The sequence below is a fragment of the Thamnophis elegans genome, chromosome 13 (genome assembly GCF_009769535.1).
Source record: "Thamnophis elegans isolate rThaEle1 chromosome 13, rThaEle1.pri, whole genome shotgun sequence".
Classification (NCBI taxonomy): domain Eukaryota; kingdom Metazoa; phylum Chordata; class Lepidosauria; order Squamata; family Colubridae; genus Thamnophis; species Thamnophis elegans.
In genome coordinates this window covers 22,708,515-22,727,127 of record NC_045553.1, presented here as the reverse complement: position 1 = coordinate 22,727,127, position 18,613 = coordinate 22,708,515, and the positions used below count along the sequence as shown (strand labels likewise).

At 40.4% G+C, this 18,613-nt stretch overlaps 1 protein-coding gene across 1 annotated transcript in view; it reads left to right on the top strand.

The window, feature by feature from the left end:
- The window catches only part of KAT6A (lysine acetyltransferase 6A), an 80,056-nt gene that overhangs the window by 45,817 nt on the left and 15,626 nt on the right, over positions 1-18,613 (top strand). The window contains exons 9-12 of the mRNA XM_032229130.1: positions 5,961-6,076; positions 7,620-7,761; positions 8,415-8,576; positions 12,288-12,381. Coding sequence (XP_032085021.1) covers positions 5,961-6,076; positions 7,620-7,761; positions 8,415-8,576; positions 12,288-12,381 — 514 coding nt within the window. The remainder of the gene's footprint in view (positions 1-5,960; positions 6,077-7,619; positions 7,762-8,414; positions 8,577-12,287; positions 12,382-18,613) is intronic.

The window sequence follows — 18,613 nt, the reverse complement described above, 5'->3', positions numbered from 1 at the left end:
TCTGGCAACTCTGCGCATGCACACACTGGGAACAGGCTCCAGCTGCTTCTGCCCCACTGATGTCTGACTCTAAAGGCAACTGATAACTGGCATAGGGCTCTGCCGTTCAGGAAACTGAAGGAGATCATTTACACAAGATTTTCTGAGTATCAGACCACTGATACACAATTTATTAACTGTGATTCTGATGTCATAAGGCAGACTGAGTTCCAGGGAAAATAATAGTTTTGATTGTTGCAGGATTAATATGGAATTACTACTGTAGGGTTGAGTACATTTTAACTGAGCACTTTCTTGTGGCTCCTCTTTTTTCATGCACACTTAGTTGTGTGGGAGCTCCCTTGAGATCCTTGTACAGTTTTCTTGCTTTGTTACTTCTGAGTAGGAGGGAATAGTAATTCAGTAGAAGGTTTGTCAGTCTCTAAAATGTTTCATGTTTTTGGAACACTTATTCAATAGCCAGACGTTGTTGTTCACGACCCCATGGACAACTTCCTCCACGCCTTCCTGTCCTCTACCTTCCTCTGGAGTCCATTAAGGCTCATGCCGACTGCTTCTTTGACTCCATCCAGCCACCTCTTTCTCTGCCATCCCCTTCTTCTTTTGCCCTCCATCGTTCCCAGCATGAGGCTCTTCTCCAGGGAATCCTTCCTTCTCCTTAGGTGGCCAAAGTCTTTGAGTTTCCTCTTCAGGATCTGGCCTTCTAAAGAGCAGTCAGGGTGGATCTCCTCTAGGACTGACCGGTTTGATCGCCTTGCAGGCCAAGGGACTTGCAGGAGTCTTCTCCATCCCCATAGTTCAAAGGCCTCCATTCTTTGGTGCTCAGCCTTCCTTATGGTCCAACCTTCACAGCCATACATTATCCTCTTTTAATGAAGGAAGGATTGACCACATTGGAAAACTATGAGAGAGGGGGAAATTTGGGCTGCATTTACAGGTGAAGATGGGGAAAAGGCTCAAAAGTTGTAATGGAACAGTGGTTAGAATGCAGTATTGCAGGCTTATTCTGTATTCCAGCTGCCAGGAGTTCGATCCTGACCGGCTGAAGGTTGACTCAGCCTTCCATCCTTCCAAGGTGGGTAAAATGAGGACCCAGATTGTTGGCTCTAAACCACTTAGATAGGGCTGTAAAGCACTATGAAGCGGTATATGTCTTAAGTGCTATTGCTATGGCTTATTTGGAACTAACACAAAGGTAAAAAAGCATGCAAAAGTATACAAACTTAAATGAACTGGTTAAATGTGCACTTCTCTCAATTTTACTAGCCAAAGAGCTACTGCCAGGCAAAATGCATATCTCTGTTAATGTATGATGTCTTTAAACCTTCAAAACAATTTTTTTAGCTGCTACACATGCTAAAATTTAGCTTTTATAGCAAGATAGAAGTGTGAAGCACTCGTGGTGGGGCTAGGAAGAAAGCAAATGTATTTTATAGGTTTTAGGAAACATTAGATCTATTGTTTCATGCTACAACTTTGCTAATTGGTTTGTTTTGGCAAGTACCGGGTTAAGTGCAGCTGAGTAGCTGACGCAGTCCGTCTCTAGGTAGACCAGAGGGCCGCACCTGAGCAAAAGGGAATTCACTCAGTAAAAAATGCAAGGATGGCGCGCTGAATTTATTGGGGAATCTGTCGGACAAGAAGAATCTCAAACAACAGATGTAGCCAGTTTGGGTATCGGCAGCTTTTGATGGAACTTGGGCCATCTGGAGGGGATTTGGGCTGTTGTGATGTGCAAGCAGTTGTATTGGAACTGGGATTTCACCTTTATTTCGGATGTTCAGTTGGAGGAAAGCTTCGCGGCTGTCGGGAAGGTGCATACTCACGCGCTGTTATCACAGGTATAGTGAGCGGCATTCCTGCTTGAGGCATCTTTGCGTACAATTAAATCTTGACAACCCAAAAAATACAAATATTTGCAGTTTCAGTAGCGAGATTATAAATTTATATTAATTTCCATTGTTAAAAACAATTACACATTTTCCGTTCCTACTAGGAATGAAATGGCAATTGATACAGTGGGGCCCAAAGGTGTTTTTTCATCTGGAGACAACTGGGCTTTCTTGTTTTTTTCTTTTGAAGACATTTCGCTTCACATCCAAGAAGCTTCTTCAGCTCTGACAGGATGGTGGGGAAGGATTGATATTCCTTGCATTCAGTAGGGCGTATTCTTACAGGCTATTATTCCACTGACTAGTGTATTTGTTAGTGCACTTGCACCTGGGCAATTAATTGAAGGCAGATTGTAGAATTAAAACTTTTTTCCAATTTACCTGTTGTGTTCCCTCCCCGGCAAAACAAAGAGACTTTCTTAAACTGCAAAGAAAACACGTTGTCTAGTTGGATTTGCTCTAACTCCCTAGATAAAGCAGTCAATCCTTCAGGATTAAGGCTCTTCTTTTTGCAAGAAAGCGCTGGAAATCAGTCGGTGAACTCTGGCAAAGCGATGACATTTGGAGAACGTGAATTTCCTCTGGTGTGCAATGCGATACACTGACAGAAAGCTTTTGTTGTGCCGTGTTGTGAATAGATCTAGCAGGTTGTGTGCTAGTATATTGGTAAGTGTGAAAGCACTTTTGCAGACAGCAGTGTTAAACTCATTGCTTCTTTGAAACATGAAATAAAAGAGGCGTAAGTAAGGCACATCTATAAATTCTCATGGATTTGCTTTGCCCTGAGGTTGGTATAGGAATACACAGATTGCTTTGTTGGTTAAGATCAAAGGTTTACCTACTGTAGCATCCTTTTTAAACACTTGTCAGCCAGAGCTCTCTAGCAGTTTTGTGAGCATGGCAGGATGGCAGTAACTAGCCATTTCTTGTTTTATCCTCAGTATATGTTGATCAGATTTGCTGGTCCTAAATACACAAATTATGTCTAGCTATTAAAACTCATCCTTATCTTGCATAAAATGTCATCTACACCTAAATTACATAATGTTCATTCAGTTCCAAAGTTTCGTGTGCTGAATTCTGAAGTTACCTCAGTTTAATAGACTGGTGTTTCCTAGACTTACAACGTATGTTGTAATCTCTCCACTCCTGCTTTATAATGGAGGATTTAATGTAGGTTTAATGTAATGTAGGTTAATGTAGGACATTAACCGGCTTCATGTCACATCCAACTCTGGAAATTTAGTTTAATCTTGAACTACAAATTTGGAAACTAGGGAGCGAGAGAAGAGGAAACAAATTAACTCATCGTTCTCTGTTGATTTACTAAAAAAGAAAAGAAGAAGACGCCATTTATAGGTATTTTTAGACATCATAAAACTTTTTTTCACACCGCCAAATTATCACTTGGAGGGAGATCAGCTCCAGTGCAGTAAAAGTAGACCCTTGTTAACCTAAATCAGAAAATACATGCTTTTCATGGTCTTCTAAATGAATCCTGCCAAACTCTAGCTTTAGAAGATGATTAAATAATTGGTTGAAGGGCAGTCCTAAATCTTAGGGGACATAGTAATTGTGGCTTAAGCTAAAAAGAAAATAATCCACGGGACTGAAGTAAGAAACGAAAAAGGGAGCACACGGACCCAGGAGGCTTGCTTGCCTGATTAAAATGCTAAACAATGATTTGGCACGTTGCCGTGGTTCAGTTCAGTGCATGAGGACGGGGGAAATTGTGTAGGCCCAACCCTTCTTCTTTTATCTAAACGTTTCAACATGTTCCTGTAATTCCCTAGAAAAGGGACATAAAGGAAAAACAACCAGCAAGAAATGGTTCTACGGTGGAGTTTCAGTGCTGCCTAAGATGAACTAATTAATGTCTACCGAGGAGCCATCTGCACAGCCTTCCTCAACTGGGAAAAAAATAAAAATTGAGCGGGTTCAGAGGGAAAGAAGGGGGACCCAGTGGCTCAATGGCTAAGACGCTGAGCTTGTCAATCAGAAGGTCGGCAGTTCAGCTGTTTGAATCCCTAGCACCACATAACGGAATGAGCTCCCATTACTTGTCCCAGCTTCTGCCAACGTAGCAGTTTGAAAGCAGGTAAAAAATGCAAGTAGAAAAACAGGAACCACCTTTGATGGGAAGGGAACAGCGCTCCGTGCGCCTTCGGCGTTTAGTCATGCCAGCCACATGACCACAGAGACATCTTCAGACAGTGCTGGCTCTTCAGCTTTGAAATGGAGATGAGCACCGCCACCTAGAGTCAGGAACGACTGCCATGTGCGGGGAACCTTCACCTTTACCTTTTTAGAGAGAGAGAAAGCTAGAGCTGGACCTTCTGGCGGTAATGGTTTTCAGGTGCAAGAACTGGACACCTGAAACCATCTGTAGGTGAAGAATATTTTTTTTGGCAGGGTGTGCAAATATACCGTGCTGATAGCAAGACACCTTAGTACCTAAGAAGAATCAGCTGGAGTAATAAGAAGAGGGGAGAAAAAAACAATGCCTGTCACTAGGAAAAGCTGTAAAACATTTATAGTCTTTATTGTTTAAAGTTCTTAGTGCACGGGAGAAACTAAACAGGAAAGGATTAAAAGAGCCTAATTGGCATTTTCTCTTCATCTTTCTGCCTCTGCATGTTAGGGCAATTTGCAAGGTATTACCATCTCTGCTTGAGAGAGAGAAAAGGGGTAGTAGGTAGAGAGGAGAAAGAAAGGAGTCCTCTGTTTTACAGAGAAGTAAAACTGAGTAATAATTAAGGCCAAAATTATGTTGATCACTTGAAAGGCAGAGGCATGACTCCCCCCCCCTCCTCACCCCAGAACACTTAAACTTTTATGACCTCCAGTCTTCCTGTAGAAAATCCCCATTTTTTCCCTTCCCCAAATGAAATTGTTTCCTTTGCAGTTTCCTTTAAGGTTCTTGGAATTCCTAACTTTGTTTCTACTGTCACAAATAGCATGTGTAGAGAGAAGGTTTCTTTTGTCCTCGTTTAAAAGTCCTATCTATCTAAGTTGATAATGTGGATGGGTTATTTCCACATATTTGCGAATAAAGAACGTATAACCTTTCCCTTAGAGGCCTGAACTCAACCGATAGCTCTTAAATTGAACTCAGTACCCTATGGCAATTCCCACTGTTTATTATAGATGCCCTTGATATACAGTTTTCCTTCTTCACTTTATTTGCCCCGAACTGTCTGGTTTGGTTCTGCAACCCAACAAGACAGACACTTCAACTGATAATCAGAACTGCAGAAAAAACAATGGTTACCAACCTGCCATCCATCAAAGACCTGTACACTGCAAAAGTCAACAAGAGGGCCATGAAAATATCTACAGACCCCTCGCATCCTGGACATAAATTGTTTCAACTTCTACCCTCAAAACGAGGCTGTAGAGCACTGCAAACCAAGACAGCTAGACACAAGGACAGTTTTTCCCAAATTCCATCACTCTGCTTAACAACTAATCCCCACAACACTGTCAAATTTTCTACTAAGACTGTATTACTATTATTCTTCGCTACCTATCTGTTTCCATTTATGGCAACCATGTTGCTTGTATCTTTAAATTTTTTATTGTTTTATTTGTTTCCTAGTATGATTTGATGGCTTATTAGTAATTTATGACTTTCACTAATTATATCTTATAATTCTTGATGAATGTATTCTATTTTATTTTTCTTTATGTACACTGAGAGCATATGCATCAAAGACAAATCCCTTGCATGTCCAATCACACTTGGCCAAGAAATAATTCTATTCTATTCTAACTGCAAAATGAGTGGCATACAAATTTAGCAAATAAATAAATGAAACATAAATAAATAAATACAATCCCAGGACATTTATTTCCTTAGAATGATAAGGGGAATTTAATTTCCTTATGCACATTGCCTGGATCATTACAATAACAAACATTTCCAGAAATATGAAGTATGACTGGGTTAATAACCATTTTCCTATGTAATGTTTTATTTTCTCACATAAACCTGTTGCTTTTTAAACTAGATTCTCAAATCTGTGGAGTAAAATTGAGGGGATTAAATTTGTTTATTTCTTTTTACAGAAAGTAGGAGTGTCAGGGGCACATGACCCCCAGGTCCGCTGCCCATCAGTCATCGAGTTTGGAAAATATGAAATCCACACCTGGTATTCTTCTCCATATCCACAGGAATATTCCAGGTACGAAGCACTTTTGATGATGTGCGTTGTGCTGCCCACTGGAACTTTTTGCCTTTGCTGGAAATAAAATAACAGCTATTACATGTTTATCTGTTACCGTACACATGTTTTAAGCTCTTGCCCTCTCCTAAAAATGGGGTGTGTATCAGATGAAGAAAGGAAATAGTAGCCAGCAGTGTAATAAGCAGAAGAAGGATGCAGATAAAGAAATAAAGATACAGATAAAATGTTTTTACAACAATCAGTTTCCTAAATTCACTTTTCAAAAGAGCTTTGAATCCTTTTAATAGATGCTTTTATATGAGAGAGCCTATTTGAGTGTTGTGCTTGGTGTATAGTTAAATTAATAGGTTTGGTAATATCCAATATTGAGTCTCTAGTTACTTTCCTGTAACATTTTTACACTGCTCACTTTTGAGCTTGGACTCCCTGTATCACACCGGAAGTCAGCTTAGGTAGTCTTTCGCTTACTCTACAGGGCTCCATCTGCTCCTGTATCTCTTTGGTTCAATACTGTCCAGTGAATAATTACTTAAGGGAAAACACTAGATTGATAGAGAGATAGATAGATAGAGATATAGATATAATATTTTATTGAAGGGATGCAATGGCTGGGTGACTAAGACGCTGAGTTTGTCAATCAGAAAGGTTGGCACTCGGTGGTTTGAATCCGTTACTTTTCCCAGCTTCTGCCAACTTAGCAGTTCTAAATTACCTAAAAAATGCAAGTAGGAAAATAGGAACCACCTTTGGTGGGAAGATAACAGCGTCCCATGCGCCTTCGGCGGTGAGTCATGCCAGCCACATGACCACAGAGACGTCTTCGGACAACGCTGGCTCTTCGGCTTTGAAATGGAGATGAGCACTGCCCCCCTAGAGTTGGGAGCAACTAGTATGTATGTGCAAGGGGAAACTTTACCTATACCTATATTTTATTGATACATTTTTCTTTAATAAACATAAAAAAACCCTCAATGTCTATATGAATAGCGTGTTGTCTGAATACAGTTAGTTTTGAACAACAAAAAAACAATAAGCATAATAGCAATCATAGTATATATAACATTGATAATAATCACATAATAGTAACATTGGCTTGTCCATACTAGGAAGCTTTCCCTGTATAATTAATCACTCTCTTGGTCTCGTTTAATTTCTAACCTCTGTTTCTGTTAGCCAATTGTAAAACAGGTCCCATGTTAAAAAATATTCTTTTTCTTCCTTCTCTTTTATTGTTAGTGTTAATCTCTCCATCTCTGCCAATATTTTTATAACATTTTCATCTAAAGGGATCTCTTCATTTTTCCACTATTGTGAAAAGACAATTCTTGCTGCTGTTAATACATGTAAAATGCAGTATGTATTCCCTTTATTAGATTGTTCTAGTAAAATACCCAACAAAAATATTTCTGGTTTAAAATCAATGTGTTGCCTTATCATTTTTTCCTAACCATGTATGTATTTTGGTCCAAGGTTGTTCATTTATTTTTTTGTCTTTTTTCTTTAGCGCTGAGTGGGTATTAACTGGTTTATATTTTTTCAGGTTGCCCAAGTTGTACATTTGTGAATTCTGTCTCAAATACATGAAAAGCAGAACTATTCTCCAGCAGCACACGAAGAAATGTGGCTGGTTTCATCCCCCAGCCAATGAAATATATAGAAAGAGTAATGTTTCAGTTTTCGAGGTAAATTTCAACAGCTCTTAACTGCTGTTTGTTCTGTGTTACAACTAGTACAATAGTAATATACAATATAAGCTATACAGTGTGTTTACATTGAATTTTTTGTTTCCCATGGTTGGATCAACCCCCTTCAGAGGGAATTCTCAGGTCACGGTTTTTGGACAGCAAGTTCTAGAACCAAGGAGTAGGAACTGGCTCTAGAACACAGAAATATATTTTGAATAGTCTTTGAGTATGTTGTTTGCAGAGACGTGGGCAGTCAGCAATTTTTAGTGAAGATACTGTGAGTGAGAATTTAATTTATGTTCACATGTTTCTGCTGTAAATTTCTGCCTTCTAAATTGGCTTTTTAAATACCATTTCCAAAAAGAGTTCTGTTTCATAAGTTAGGAGTAGTGCATAGCCGTTTTAGTGACTCTTTAAATAGGGTTATAAATTCTTGGCCATATAAGCAAATCTAAGTGGTTGCTAAGCTTAAAAAATATGGGTTGCCTTGGGGGGACCAAAGGTCAGAGTAGTGATGCTTTCCAACTGTACTCTTTCTCTTAATGCTTTCAAAAATGGATGTTATCTCCCTTGTTTGCTCTAATATTATTTGGCCAGGATATGGTATTTCATTGTGGTTTTCTGATTAATTAACCTGCTTTTCTTTTAAGGTGGATGGCAACGTCAGTACTATTTACTGCCAGAACTTATGTCTATTGGCAAAACTCTTCCTGGACCATAAGACTCTCTACTACGATGTGGAGCCATTTCTTTTTTACGTGCTGACGCAAAATGATATGAAGGGCTGTCACCTTGTCGGCTACTTCTCTAAGGTGAGGGTGCCGACCTTGAAACCTGGGTTTTCATGAGTGTGTCCTCCTAAGTCACCAAGAAATAAATGAACTCCATTTGAAGGGGACTTTTAGTTTCATTTTTGCAATGCTGACCATTGGATCTTTTCTGATCCCTTAAGAGAAGGAAATAGCTTATGTATTGTAAAAAAAACTGCTATAAAAAGTAGGGGAAGGAATGTGGACTTTGGAAATCCATTTAAATGATGCTAGCTATGTGCATTAACAGGCATTTCCTCACCTGCTTATTTCAGTTTTTACATGCTTTGTAGTTTTGCTAGTGATTAAGGATAGTAAGTGCTGCATTCAGCATCCATTCCCATGCTTTCCTCCCACCCACCCCGGCCTCCCAGCACCACTTCTGAACCTCTGCCATCACGAGATATGATTTGTGCAAGAATATAATTAATTTTTCCTTCCCCTATCTCTGCCTTTTTCTTTTTTGCCGTGGTATTAAGCCTCCTGTGCTGATTCTTTATCTCTGGAAATTACCTTTGAAATTAGTCTAAAACAGCATTCCAGTGGCTATAATTGGGCCGGTGTTTTCAGTGTGTGAATTCAAAGTGATTCTGCAGTCATTCTTCCAAAAGTCTGCTGGATTTTAACTACATGAGGGACTTCTGAAGCACTGGGTGCAGTTTTCCCTATTCCCTTTTAAGACTCTTGTCTAGACAAATCCAGGGAACTGAAGCAGTTAACGTTGTCTGGCTTTCTCTTCCTGCCTTGAACAGAGTGTATCCTCTGAGGAGCGTGAATTCCAGCTTCGCGGTTCTAAAGGGAGGTTTTAAATTACTTCCTCATCCCTTGGGTAGCAAAGAGTACAGCTAGTTGGTGAAGTAAACATTCATTGTTACCGCGCCACCAAACCCGCTGCTCCTCAAATCAGATGCTGATCTCATTGCAAAGCTTTTGTTTGTGCTCTGGTAAAAAAACATGCAATTGAGACCAAACATGGCTTTCGTATTCCTCCTGCATAGACAAGGGGTCCAGGCATGAGGGCTTCAGGGTTGCCTTTTGCAGAAGCTGTTTTGCTTGGAGAAGAAATTTTTCCAGTGGGGTGGGTGGGAAGAGGGGAGGAAATAACCAGGCCGTGTAGTTTAGCTAGCCTGCCTGCAGAATGGGGTATGCCTGCTGGATGGTAGGTCTGCCGTGAGGACCCAAATTCTCTGTTTTCTTTGGGAGGCACTGCAGACTTTCAATTTTCACTCTGCAAGGCAAAGAAAGAAAAGTGTGTGTGTGTGTGTGTGTTCATGATAAGGCAATGCTGAATAGGTTAAAAACAATATCAAAAGAAGACCTAGGAATCAAGGCAGAGCTAAATAAAATAATAGCATTTTGGGAAATGTGCAAATATTCAAACAGCTATTGTTCAAATGGCTCACAGATTGACCCAGAAATGCTGTTTCCCTGAAGAACAGCAGGATCAGGTGTGTGTCTCTGTGTGTATCTATGTATGTGTACCTGTGTTTGTCCAAATGGGCTTTGAGGGGAAATGCTACTCCAGAGGGGAGAAGCAACAACAGGGACAACACACCTCCAGCGTCCCACAAGGTGGCATTATTTTATAGGTGGGCCTGGAGTATGCCCAGCATGCCAGGTCTCATAGGACAGACTGACATAATGCTGAGGCCAGCATTTCCACAAATACTGAATATTTGGATATGGCCAATCTAGAGCAAAGAAGGACTAGGGGTAAAATAATAGCAGTGTTCCAGTATTTGAGGGGCTGCCACAAAGAAGGTGGGGTGGGAGTGTCATCCTGTTTTCCAAAGCATCAGAAGGCAAGATGAGAAACAATGGATGGACACCTAACTAAGGAGAGAAGCAAACCTGGAATTAAGGAGAAATTAACAATCAGTGGAATAGCTGGACACCAGAAGTTGAATAGGGTTTTCTTTTTAGATTTTGAGGTTTTTTGGAGGTTTTTAAGAAGAGACTGGACAGCCACCTATCTGAAATAGAATGGTGTTTCCTGCTTGAGCAGAGGGCTGGACTAGAAGACCTCCAAGGTCCCTTCCAGCTCTATTCTAAAATTGAACTTGAATTTGAAGCCTGATCCTTGAAGGACTTTATAGAACACAGCTGGAACTTCAAAATGTACCCCCAAATCAACTGTAATTGGTGCAGCCTGTCATAGAGGTGATATGTGGATGCGCTACTCACAAAGCTGTACTCTGGACCAGCTTTAGTTACTGCAGGAGACAAGACATATGCTTTGCACTGTGATAGTCCAAATGAGAGGTGCAATGAATCAGTGCCCATAGTAAAAGTGGGTTAGTCTAAAAAAAAAGAATGCATTGGTTACACCAGCCCTCCTAACCATAGCTGCCACATACTCTTCCAGCAAGAGCAGTACATTTAGAAGGAGTCCCAAGTTGTGCATTAAAGCCCATCTGGAGAAACACACTGAAGGGATTTCTGAGCCCAAAGTCGTGTCCTAGTCGTGTCCTATCCGCACCTGCAAATCTGTGATACAATAATATCATGTATAATTAAATACCCTGTTTCCCTGAAAATAAGACCCAATCAGAAAATAAGCCCTAACATGATTTTTCAGGATGCTCGTAATATAAGCCCTACCCCAAAACAAGACCCAATTAAAATCATCAACTAGGCAGACACATTTAATACCTTATTTCCCCAAAATAAGACCTAACTAGAAAATAAGACAACTAGAGAATAAGACCTAACTAGAAAATAAGACCTAATGCATATTAATATAAGTCCTGGTCTTATTTTTGGGGAGGGTTGCGTGGGGCATCTTGTGCGCATGCGTGGGGGCGAGGGGCATGCGCAGGGTGGGGCACGCACGCTCATTGCATTATTGCTTTTGGCAAGACTGCCCCTCTTCGAGCTTCCCCCTTTGTCCCATTGAGCCCCAAAGTTCTGTGTCTAAGCGAGGCATTTGTGAAGTGAGTTTTGCCCCATTTTATGACTTTGCCTGCCACAGCTGTTAAATAAATTGCTGCAGCTAGTAACACAGTTCACTTATCAGAAGGTCGCAATTTTGAATTTGGATCTCGTGACTATAGGTTGCCGCAACGGTCATGTTGGGTTCTCATAAGTCACTTTTTTCCAGTACTGTTGTAACTTCGAATAGTCGCTAAATGGACCCGTTGCAAGTTGAGGACTCCCTCATTCCCATTACATTTACTCTTCCCTGCAGACACTTGGGTAGTTTCCTCCAGTTCTTACTATCCCCATTGATCAGCTCCATAGCTTCAGGGAGCCATGGCTGCCGAAGAAACTGTTTTCCTAGTAATAAATACTCTTGGGTATATAGCCTAGAATCCAAACAGTATCAACATTTCCCAGATATTCTCCCCCATCTTAAGTGGGGAGGAGGGGAATAGCCTTTCTATTTTAGAAAGTTCCAAAGAGGCAAAACCCTTGGGGGAGGGAGAAGCCAGAGTCCTTTGGAAATAAACATTGCTGGATTTCAGGAACCAAAACATTACTCCATTATCTCCCCCCCTCCCACTTCCCAAATAATTAGAGGTTTACTGTTGTTCTTCCATCAGAGACATGTTTTTCACTTGGTTTTTCTCTGACTCCCCGATGGAATTATAGCTGGGTCTTTAGCTGGAATATTCCCTCCGTATTAATTATTGTCCTAAAGAGCTCTTCCGTGTCACAAGGCCGTGCTTTTTAATAAGTGGATTCATCCCCCCACCTTTCTCTTTTTTTTCCTAGGAGAAGCACTGCCAGCAGAAATACAACGTCTCTTGCATCATGATTCTTCCCCAGTACCAACGCAAGGGCTATGGCAGATTCCTCATTGACTTCAGTAAGCCCCTTCTTATTCTTTGTTTTTCTAAATTGTTGGTTTTTTTAAAAAAAAATCCCCCTCATCTAAAACTTGGCTTTACAATTTACAGAGTGTACAATTCTCTTGCAACTCATTTGGCAGGATGTGACTTCAAAAGGATTCTTTACCTGAATTGGCTCTATTTTGCAATTCCAGGAAACCTTTTTTCCCTGCCTCTTAGCTGTTTTCTGTGAAAATAAATGTTTCATTTATTGCGTGTGTCTTACATCAGTGTCTCCCCCCCTCCCCCGTTGCATGTCCTTTCAGCAATCTTAAATTAACAGTCTTCCGGCTTTAAATCTGAAACTTGTTTTTATCCAGACATCCATTCCGGTAAATTGTTGCTAATTTAGATCATAGTTATATAATAGTGGCGTGGCTCAGCAGTTAAGAGGCTGGGCTTCTCTGAAAAGCTGGCAGTCCAGAGGTTTGAGACTCAAGCGCCACGTGATAGGATGAACTCCCATCCTCTTCCCATCTTCTGCCCATCTAGAAGTTTGAAAGCGTGCAAATGTGAATAGAAAATAAAAAGAAAAGAAAGCTCAGGACTATATTTGTTGGAAATACATGGAAGAGGCCTTCATTCTGCAGTGGATAGATAATGGCTAAAAGGAGGAGGAGGAGGAAGGAGAAAGAAAGAAAGAAAGAAGGAAGGAAGGACAGACAGACAAACCACTTTGATGTGACGGTAACAGCATTCCGTGACATCATGCTGGCCATTGAACCATGGAAATGTCTTCAGACAGCACTGGCTGAATGGCCTTGAAACTGAGATGTGTATCACCCCCTATGGTCAGCAACAATTAGCTGAGTAAAATCTACAGGGACTCTTTACCTTTACTTTATGGACTTGTGGTGCTGTTACACCTCTGTTTAGGGATGCGGTAATTCAGTGACTAAGACTCCGAGCTTGTTGATCAGAAAGGTTGGCAGTTCAGCGGTTTGAATCCCTAGCGCCGCGTAACGGAGTGAGCTCCTGTTACTTGTCCCAGCTTCTGCCAACGTAGCAGTTCGAAATCAGGCAAAAATGCAAGTAGAAAAATAGGGACCACCTTCAATGGGAAGAGAACAACATTCTGTGTGCCTTCGGCATTGAGTCATGCCGGCCACATGACCACAGAGACGTCTTCGGACAGCGCTAGCTCATCGGCTTTGAAACGGAAATGAGCACCACCCCCTACAGTCGGGAACAACTAGCACATATGTGTGAAGGAAACTTTTTATCTTTTTACACCTCTGTTTAGGTCCATCAGCCTTGGGGGGGGGGTCAGAGTGGCCTGCTGGAATCTCAGAGAGGAATGTGAGGGGAGTTCCAGTGGCTATCTGGAGATGCCCTGTGGTTGCTTGCTAGTTCCCAGCCAAACAAACAAGCAAAGATTTCCCTATCCATGTCTGTCTGTAGAGGCGGTGTTCATCTGCATTTCTTAACCAAGGGTTGTTCAAAGACACTTTCATAGTTGCATGGCTGGCATAATTATACACCCGTGGTGCACAGAACGCTGTTACCTTCCCACCAAAATGATATCTATTTATCCACCGACTGGGGAATCCTGGGAGTTGAAGTCCACAAGCTTTCAAAGTTGCTAAGGTTGGGCATCCCTGCTTCTAGAGCCTTTGACTTGTCCCAAGTTTGGATTACTGTATTTTTCAGAGTATAAGACACACCTTTCCCCCCACCCCCCCAAAAAAGAGGGTGAAAATTTGGGTGCATCTTATGCACTGAATGTAGCCCCACTCACCCCTACAGTGGCCAAAAATGCGAGGCATGGAGGCAGCGATGGTCTGTGGCAATCCCTGCAGCCTGGAACAGCTGATTGGGGCTATTCTGGCACTCGCCAATCAGCTGTGCTGAATCAGGCTGCAGTAAGTGCTAAAGCTGACCTGGCTAGTCAAAGTTTGCAGCAGCAATCACATTCAGAAAGCACACACAAGTAACTGATTCAGCAGGATTCAAAATAATAATAATATACAATACCAAAAGCAGGTTTTCCAAGGTAGCAGTCAATACAAGCAAAACACAAGCAGTTTCACTTTCAGTACTCAGCTAAGCCAGGCTCCTTCCAGTCTCCTTGTAGCTCACACAGCAAATACTGTTTCAGAATCCAAATAGCCCTCATTGGCTGACTTAGTTGCTATGGCTATTCATTGGCTGACCTTGTTACCTTGTGTCAGCTGAATACCATTGATGGTAGTAGGCAGAGGCAGAGGTTTTTTCCCTTCTTATTTTCCTCCCCAAAAACTAAGGTGCGTCTTATACTCCGAAAAAATACGGTAATCCATTTTGCAAAGGAGGAATCGATGGCAATTCTGTGATTCTGCCTTCGAACCTTGGTTGACAGAACAAAGAGGTGACGTTTGAGTTGCAAACTACTGTTGTGTCTAGAAAAAATGAATTGTGTACTTCTGTACCAACCTGAAACTTCAGACATTATTTGAGAAAGAAGAAGTAAGCTGATTATTCTTTTCAGTTGATCTCAAAAGACCAGAAAAATTTGATACATGCAGATTGTTTTATTTTGAAAAAGGCATCTTGAATTGTGCACGGAAGCCAACTAGTAGCCAAATTCAGTTGGATAGCAAAAGTACCTTATCTGGACTTGATGGCAATGACAGGAAATATAAAGCAATTTAGTGCTTTCTGGAGAGGAAGAGAAGTTCCATTTTCAAAGCCAAACTAAGTACCTCTTTACTCATTCTCTCCCCCATCTTTAAATGAGAAGACGCTCACTTGTGCAGGCAGCTTCCTCTGTCTCCGAAAGTGAGCTGCACACATAATGTGCCCTAAAGGGATGCTGACATTTCCGTCCTCATTATCTGAAACGAACGCTATGCGCTGATAACAATTTCTGGCTGGCATTCCCGTTCTTTTTTACCTTCTTTAAGTAATTGCTTGTTTACCATCTTGTTGCTGTCTGGTGTATTTGAAAAGCTGAGTGAATATTAGGGCTTCAAACAAGTCTCTAAATTGACTTTCATCATCAGCTTGCTCAAGGTAAACACTGATTTGAAGTCTGGGGAGGAAAACCCTCTTAATTATGAGAGCTACTTTGTTTTAACTGATCCCGTTGATCTTGGGATGGGAGGAAGCGACTCAAGTTTACTTTTTATAAAGCCAGGTCACATAATGAATGATGGATTCCCTGACTTGAAGGTGAAGAATCATTCTAATTAGCTTTGTTGATTTGATCAATGGTTCTGACCGAGGCTTCCCAAGAGCATGAAGCAAACTCCTGGTCCCAACAAAAAACCCGTGAATTCTGCTCATTCACATCCAGCAAAGTCTTTCAAGGGAGGATTTACAGTCACAGACCTTATCTGGCTTGGAGAGCTGCCAGGCCGAGATCTGCAAAACTTGGCAAGGAGTCTCGGAGAGACACGAACCAATTAAGCGAAATAATTGTCTCCTGCAAGCTCCACTTCCCTTTCGCACCTCTTTTATTTCCTCTTGGAGGGGACATTCATCATCCCCCTGTGGCTTTACTCCTGAGTTGGCCCTTTTTCCTTAGCTGTTCCCTTCTCCTGGCAGCTCTGCGCATGCGCACACTGGGAACAGGCTCCAGCTATTCTTCTGCCTCACTGATGTCTGACTCTGAAGGCAGCTGGTATTTGGCATACGGCCCTGGCCACCTCTCTGCCTCCGATACAGAGCCCTCATCAGAGCCTTCCCCAGATTCCAGGACTGGTCCAGGTTCCTCCCCCACCTCCTCACTGTCTGACTGCTGCCAGCTCCACTGGCTGCTGGCGGACCACAACACCAATATACAAGTGGTCTGTGACTTATTGAACCCAAAATTTCTGTTGCTAAGTGAGACATTTGTTAAGTGAGTTTAGCCTCACTTAACTTTCTTGCCAAAGGTCTTAATTGAATCACTGCAGTTCTTAAGTTAGTGACACGATTGTTAAGGGAATCTGGCTTCCCGATGGACTGCTTGCAAAAGGTAATCACATTACAACCTTCATAAATATGAGTCAATTGCCAAGGGTCCAAATGTTGACAGGGATGATGCAAAGGTCATAAATGTGAAAAACGGTCATAAGTCATCCTCCCCCAGTGCCATTGTAACTTTGAACCATCACTAAATGAACTGTTGTAAGTCGAGAACGACCAGTAACCAGAAAAATCAAGCAGCTGCCAGCCCTTTCTTTGTATCTCTAAACAGTCACTTGTAAACCTTTTTTTTAATTAAAAATTTTTATTTTTAATTTTCAAAACAAACACAACACATCCTTCTTTACATACTGTAGAAAGTGTATCAATTGGTTACAAAAAGGCTTTCGTGCATCTCTTCCACAGAACAAACATGATTCATATTAACTCAAGTATTTTAATTCAGATATTTATACATGTTACTATCATCATACCTCCATTTTCATTTGACTATAATTGTTTAAGCGTCCTTCATCATAAAATATACCAAGATTTAATACATAACCACATACTGGCCTTTTAATTACTATTTTTAAAATCCTCCAATAACACGGAATCCTTATGTCCTATTCTAGCTAAACATTCATAATATTTAATAACAAAATTTTCTAATCCTCCTTTCCAAATCACTGTTTACAATTTACATCCAGTTTCCTTATGTTGTATCTATACCTATATATACGTTGTTATCCTTATCCCTCATTTATTTAACTATATCCTGTATCATAACATTTCCCCCCTAATAATCAAGACTTAACTGTAGCTAACTTAGTTCTTTTTAATTAACCTTTATATATAATCCAAAAGGATTTCTAATCTTCCTTTCATGGGTACCATTCAATATTCATATCCAATTATTACTTATCATAACATTACACATTGTATACATTATTATCATTATCAATTATTTATTTAACTATATCTGTTGTCACTAAATTTCAGTAAGTTTAACTAGTTTTAAATTATACTCTTCCATCTATCAACCTGTATCTTTCCAGTAGCAAAACAGTCTCATATCTTCTGCCATTTGTGGTGTCAGTCCTCTAATCATCTCCTTAATTAACTTTCTATGGACTCCTCTTAGCAACTTAGCTTATAAAATCTCTCATGTAATTTTGATGCCCTTCTTCTGTTTCGTTAATCACCGTATCTTTGATTGTGGGTAGTGTTATCAATGAAAACAAAATTTAAATTTTGTTATCATTGATAACAAAATTGTTAATAAAATTTCTCTCTTTAAATCCATAAATTCTTTTGTTTTTTCTTCTTCTGTATCTTGCCACCTGGGGTAGATTTCCCCTCAATTTAATTCCTCTTTCAGTATTCTACTCTTTCCATTTTCAGAGACAAACCAATCACCATAAATATCAGCAAATTTAATTTCTTTATATTCATTTTCCTCTTCCTCTTCCCACTTGATAAACGTCTCCAACATCTTCATCATATTTTACTGTTAGATGCTCTAAGTCTTCCAACTTCTTCTCTATTCTCTCATACGTGTTTGATAATTTCTGTATTTCTGAGAATATCTTTTGCAAACTTAAAGTTTCTTTCTGCTGTTGAAATTGTGCCATTATCTCCAGCTAACAAACACTGCTGCTCTAGCTTGGAAGGTTTTAACAAGATTAAGCATAGATTTGCAATAACGTTTTATTTTCACTTTTCTCTGGTTAATCTGTATGCTTTTCTTCTTATCACTCTCTATAAACAAGCAGTGAGACTTTGGAGTGCCAAGCCAGGATAATCAGTGAGAAAAGTAAGAGTGTTTCGTTTCCAATACACAAACCTCCAGCCTCCAAGTAGCAGTGTTATTGTTGCAATTTTCTTTGTTTCTTTTTGTATCTTTTTGTATTTCAAGTTAAAAAAAACTCCGATTCTTGAATGAGTTAGAAGAACACCCACAGTAATGAAAGAGGAGAATTTTAGTCCATAGGTTACAAGGAATAATAAAAGAAAAAAAAAATAGAAGAAGAAAATTTAATCCATTCGTTTTAAAAGGCTTGCATAAATTCCATCCATGAAGATAGCATTTAAAAAGTAAGATGTCCCACTGTCCAAAGCCATTCCAAACTTAATTCCGCTGCTTATTTCTTCTGTTCTCCAATTTAAATTAATTTAAAGTTTGTTTTTTTTGTCACTTTTAAAACGGTAAAAATTCCTCACCAGCTGGAAACACTTTTTCCGTATCCTTACGTTTTGGAGCCGCCCCGACTTCATCAGCCTAATGGCTGGATTTTTTGTCGCCGGCTTGAAGAACTTCTCTTGGATCGATCAGGGACTTTG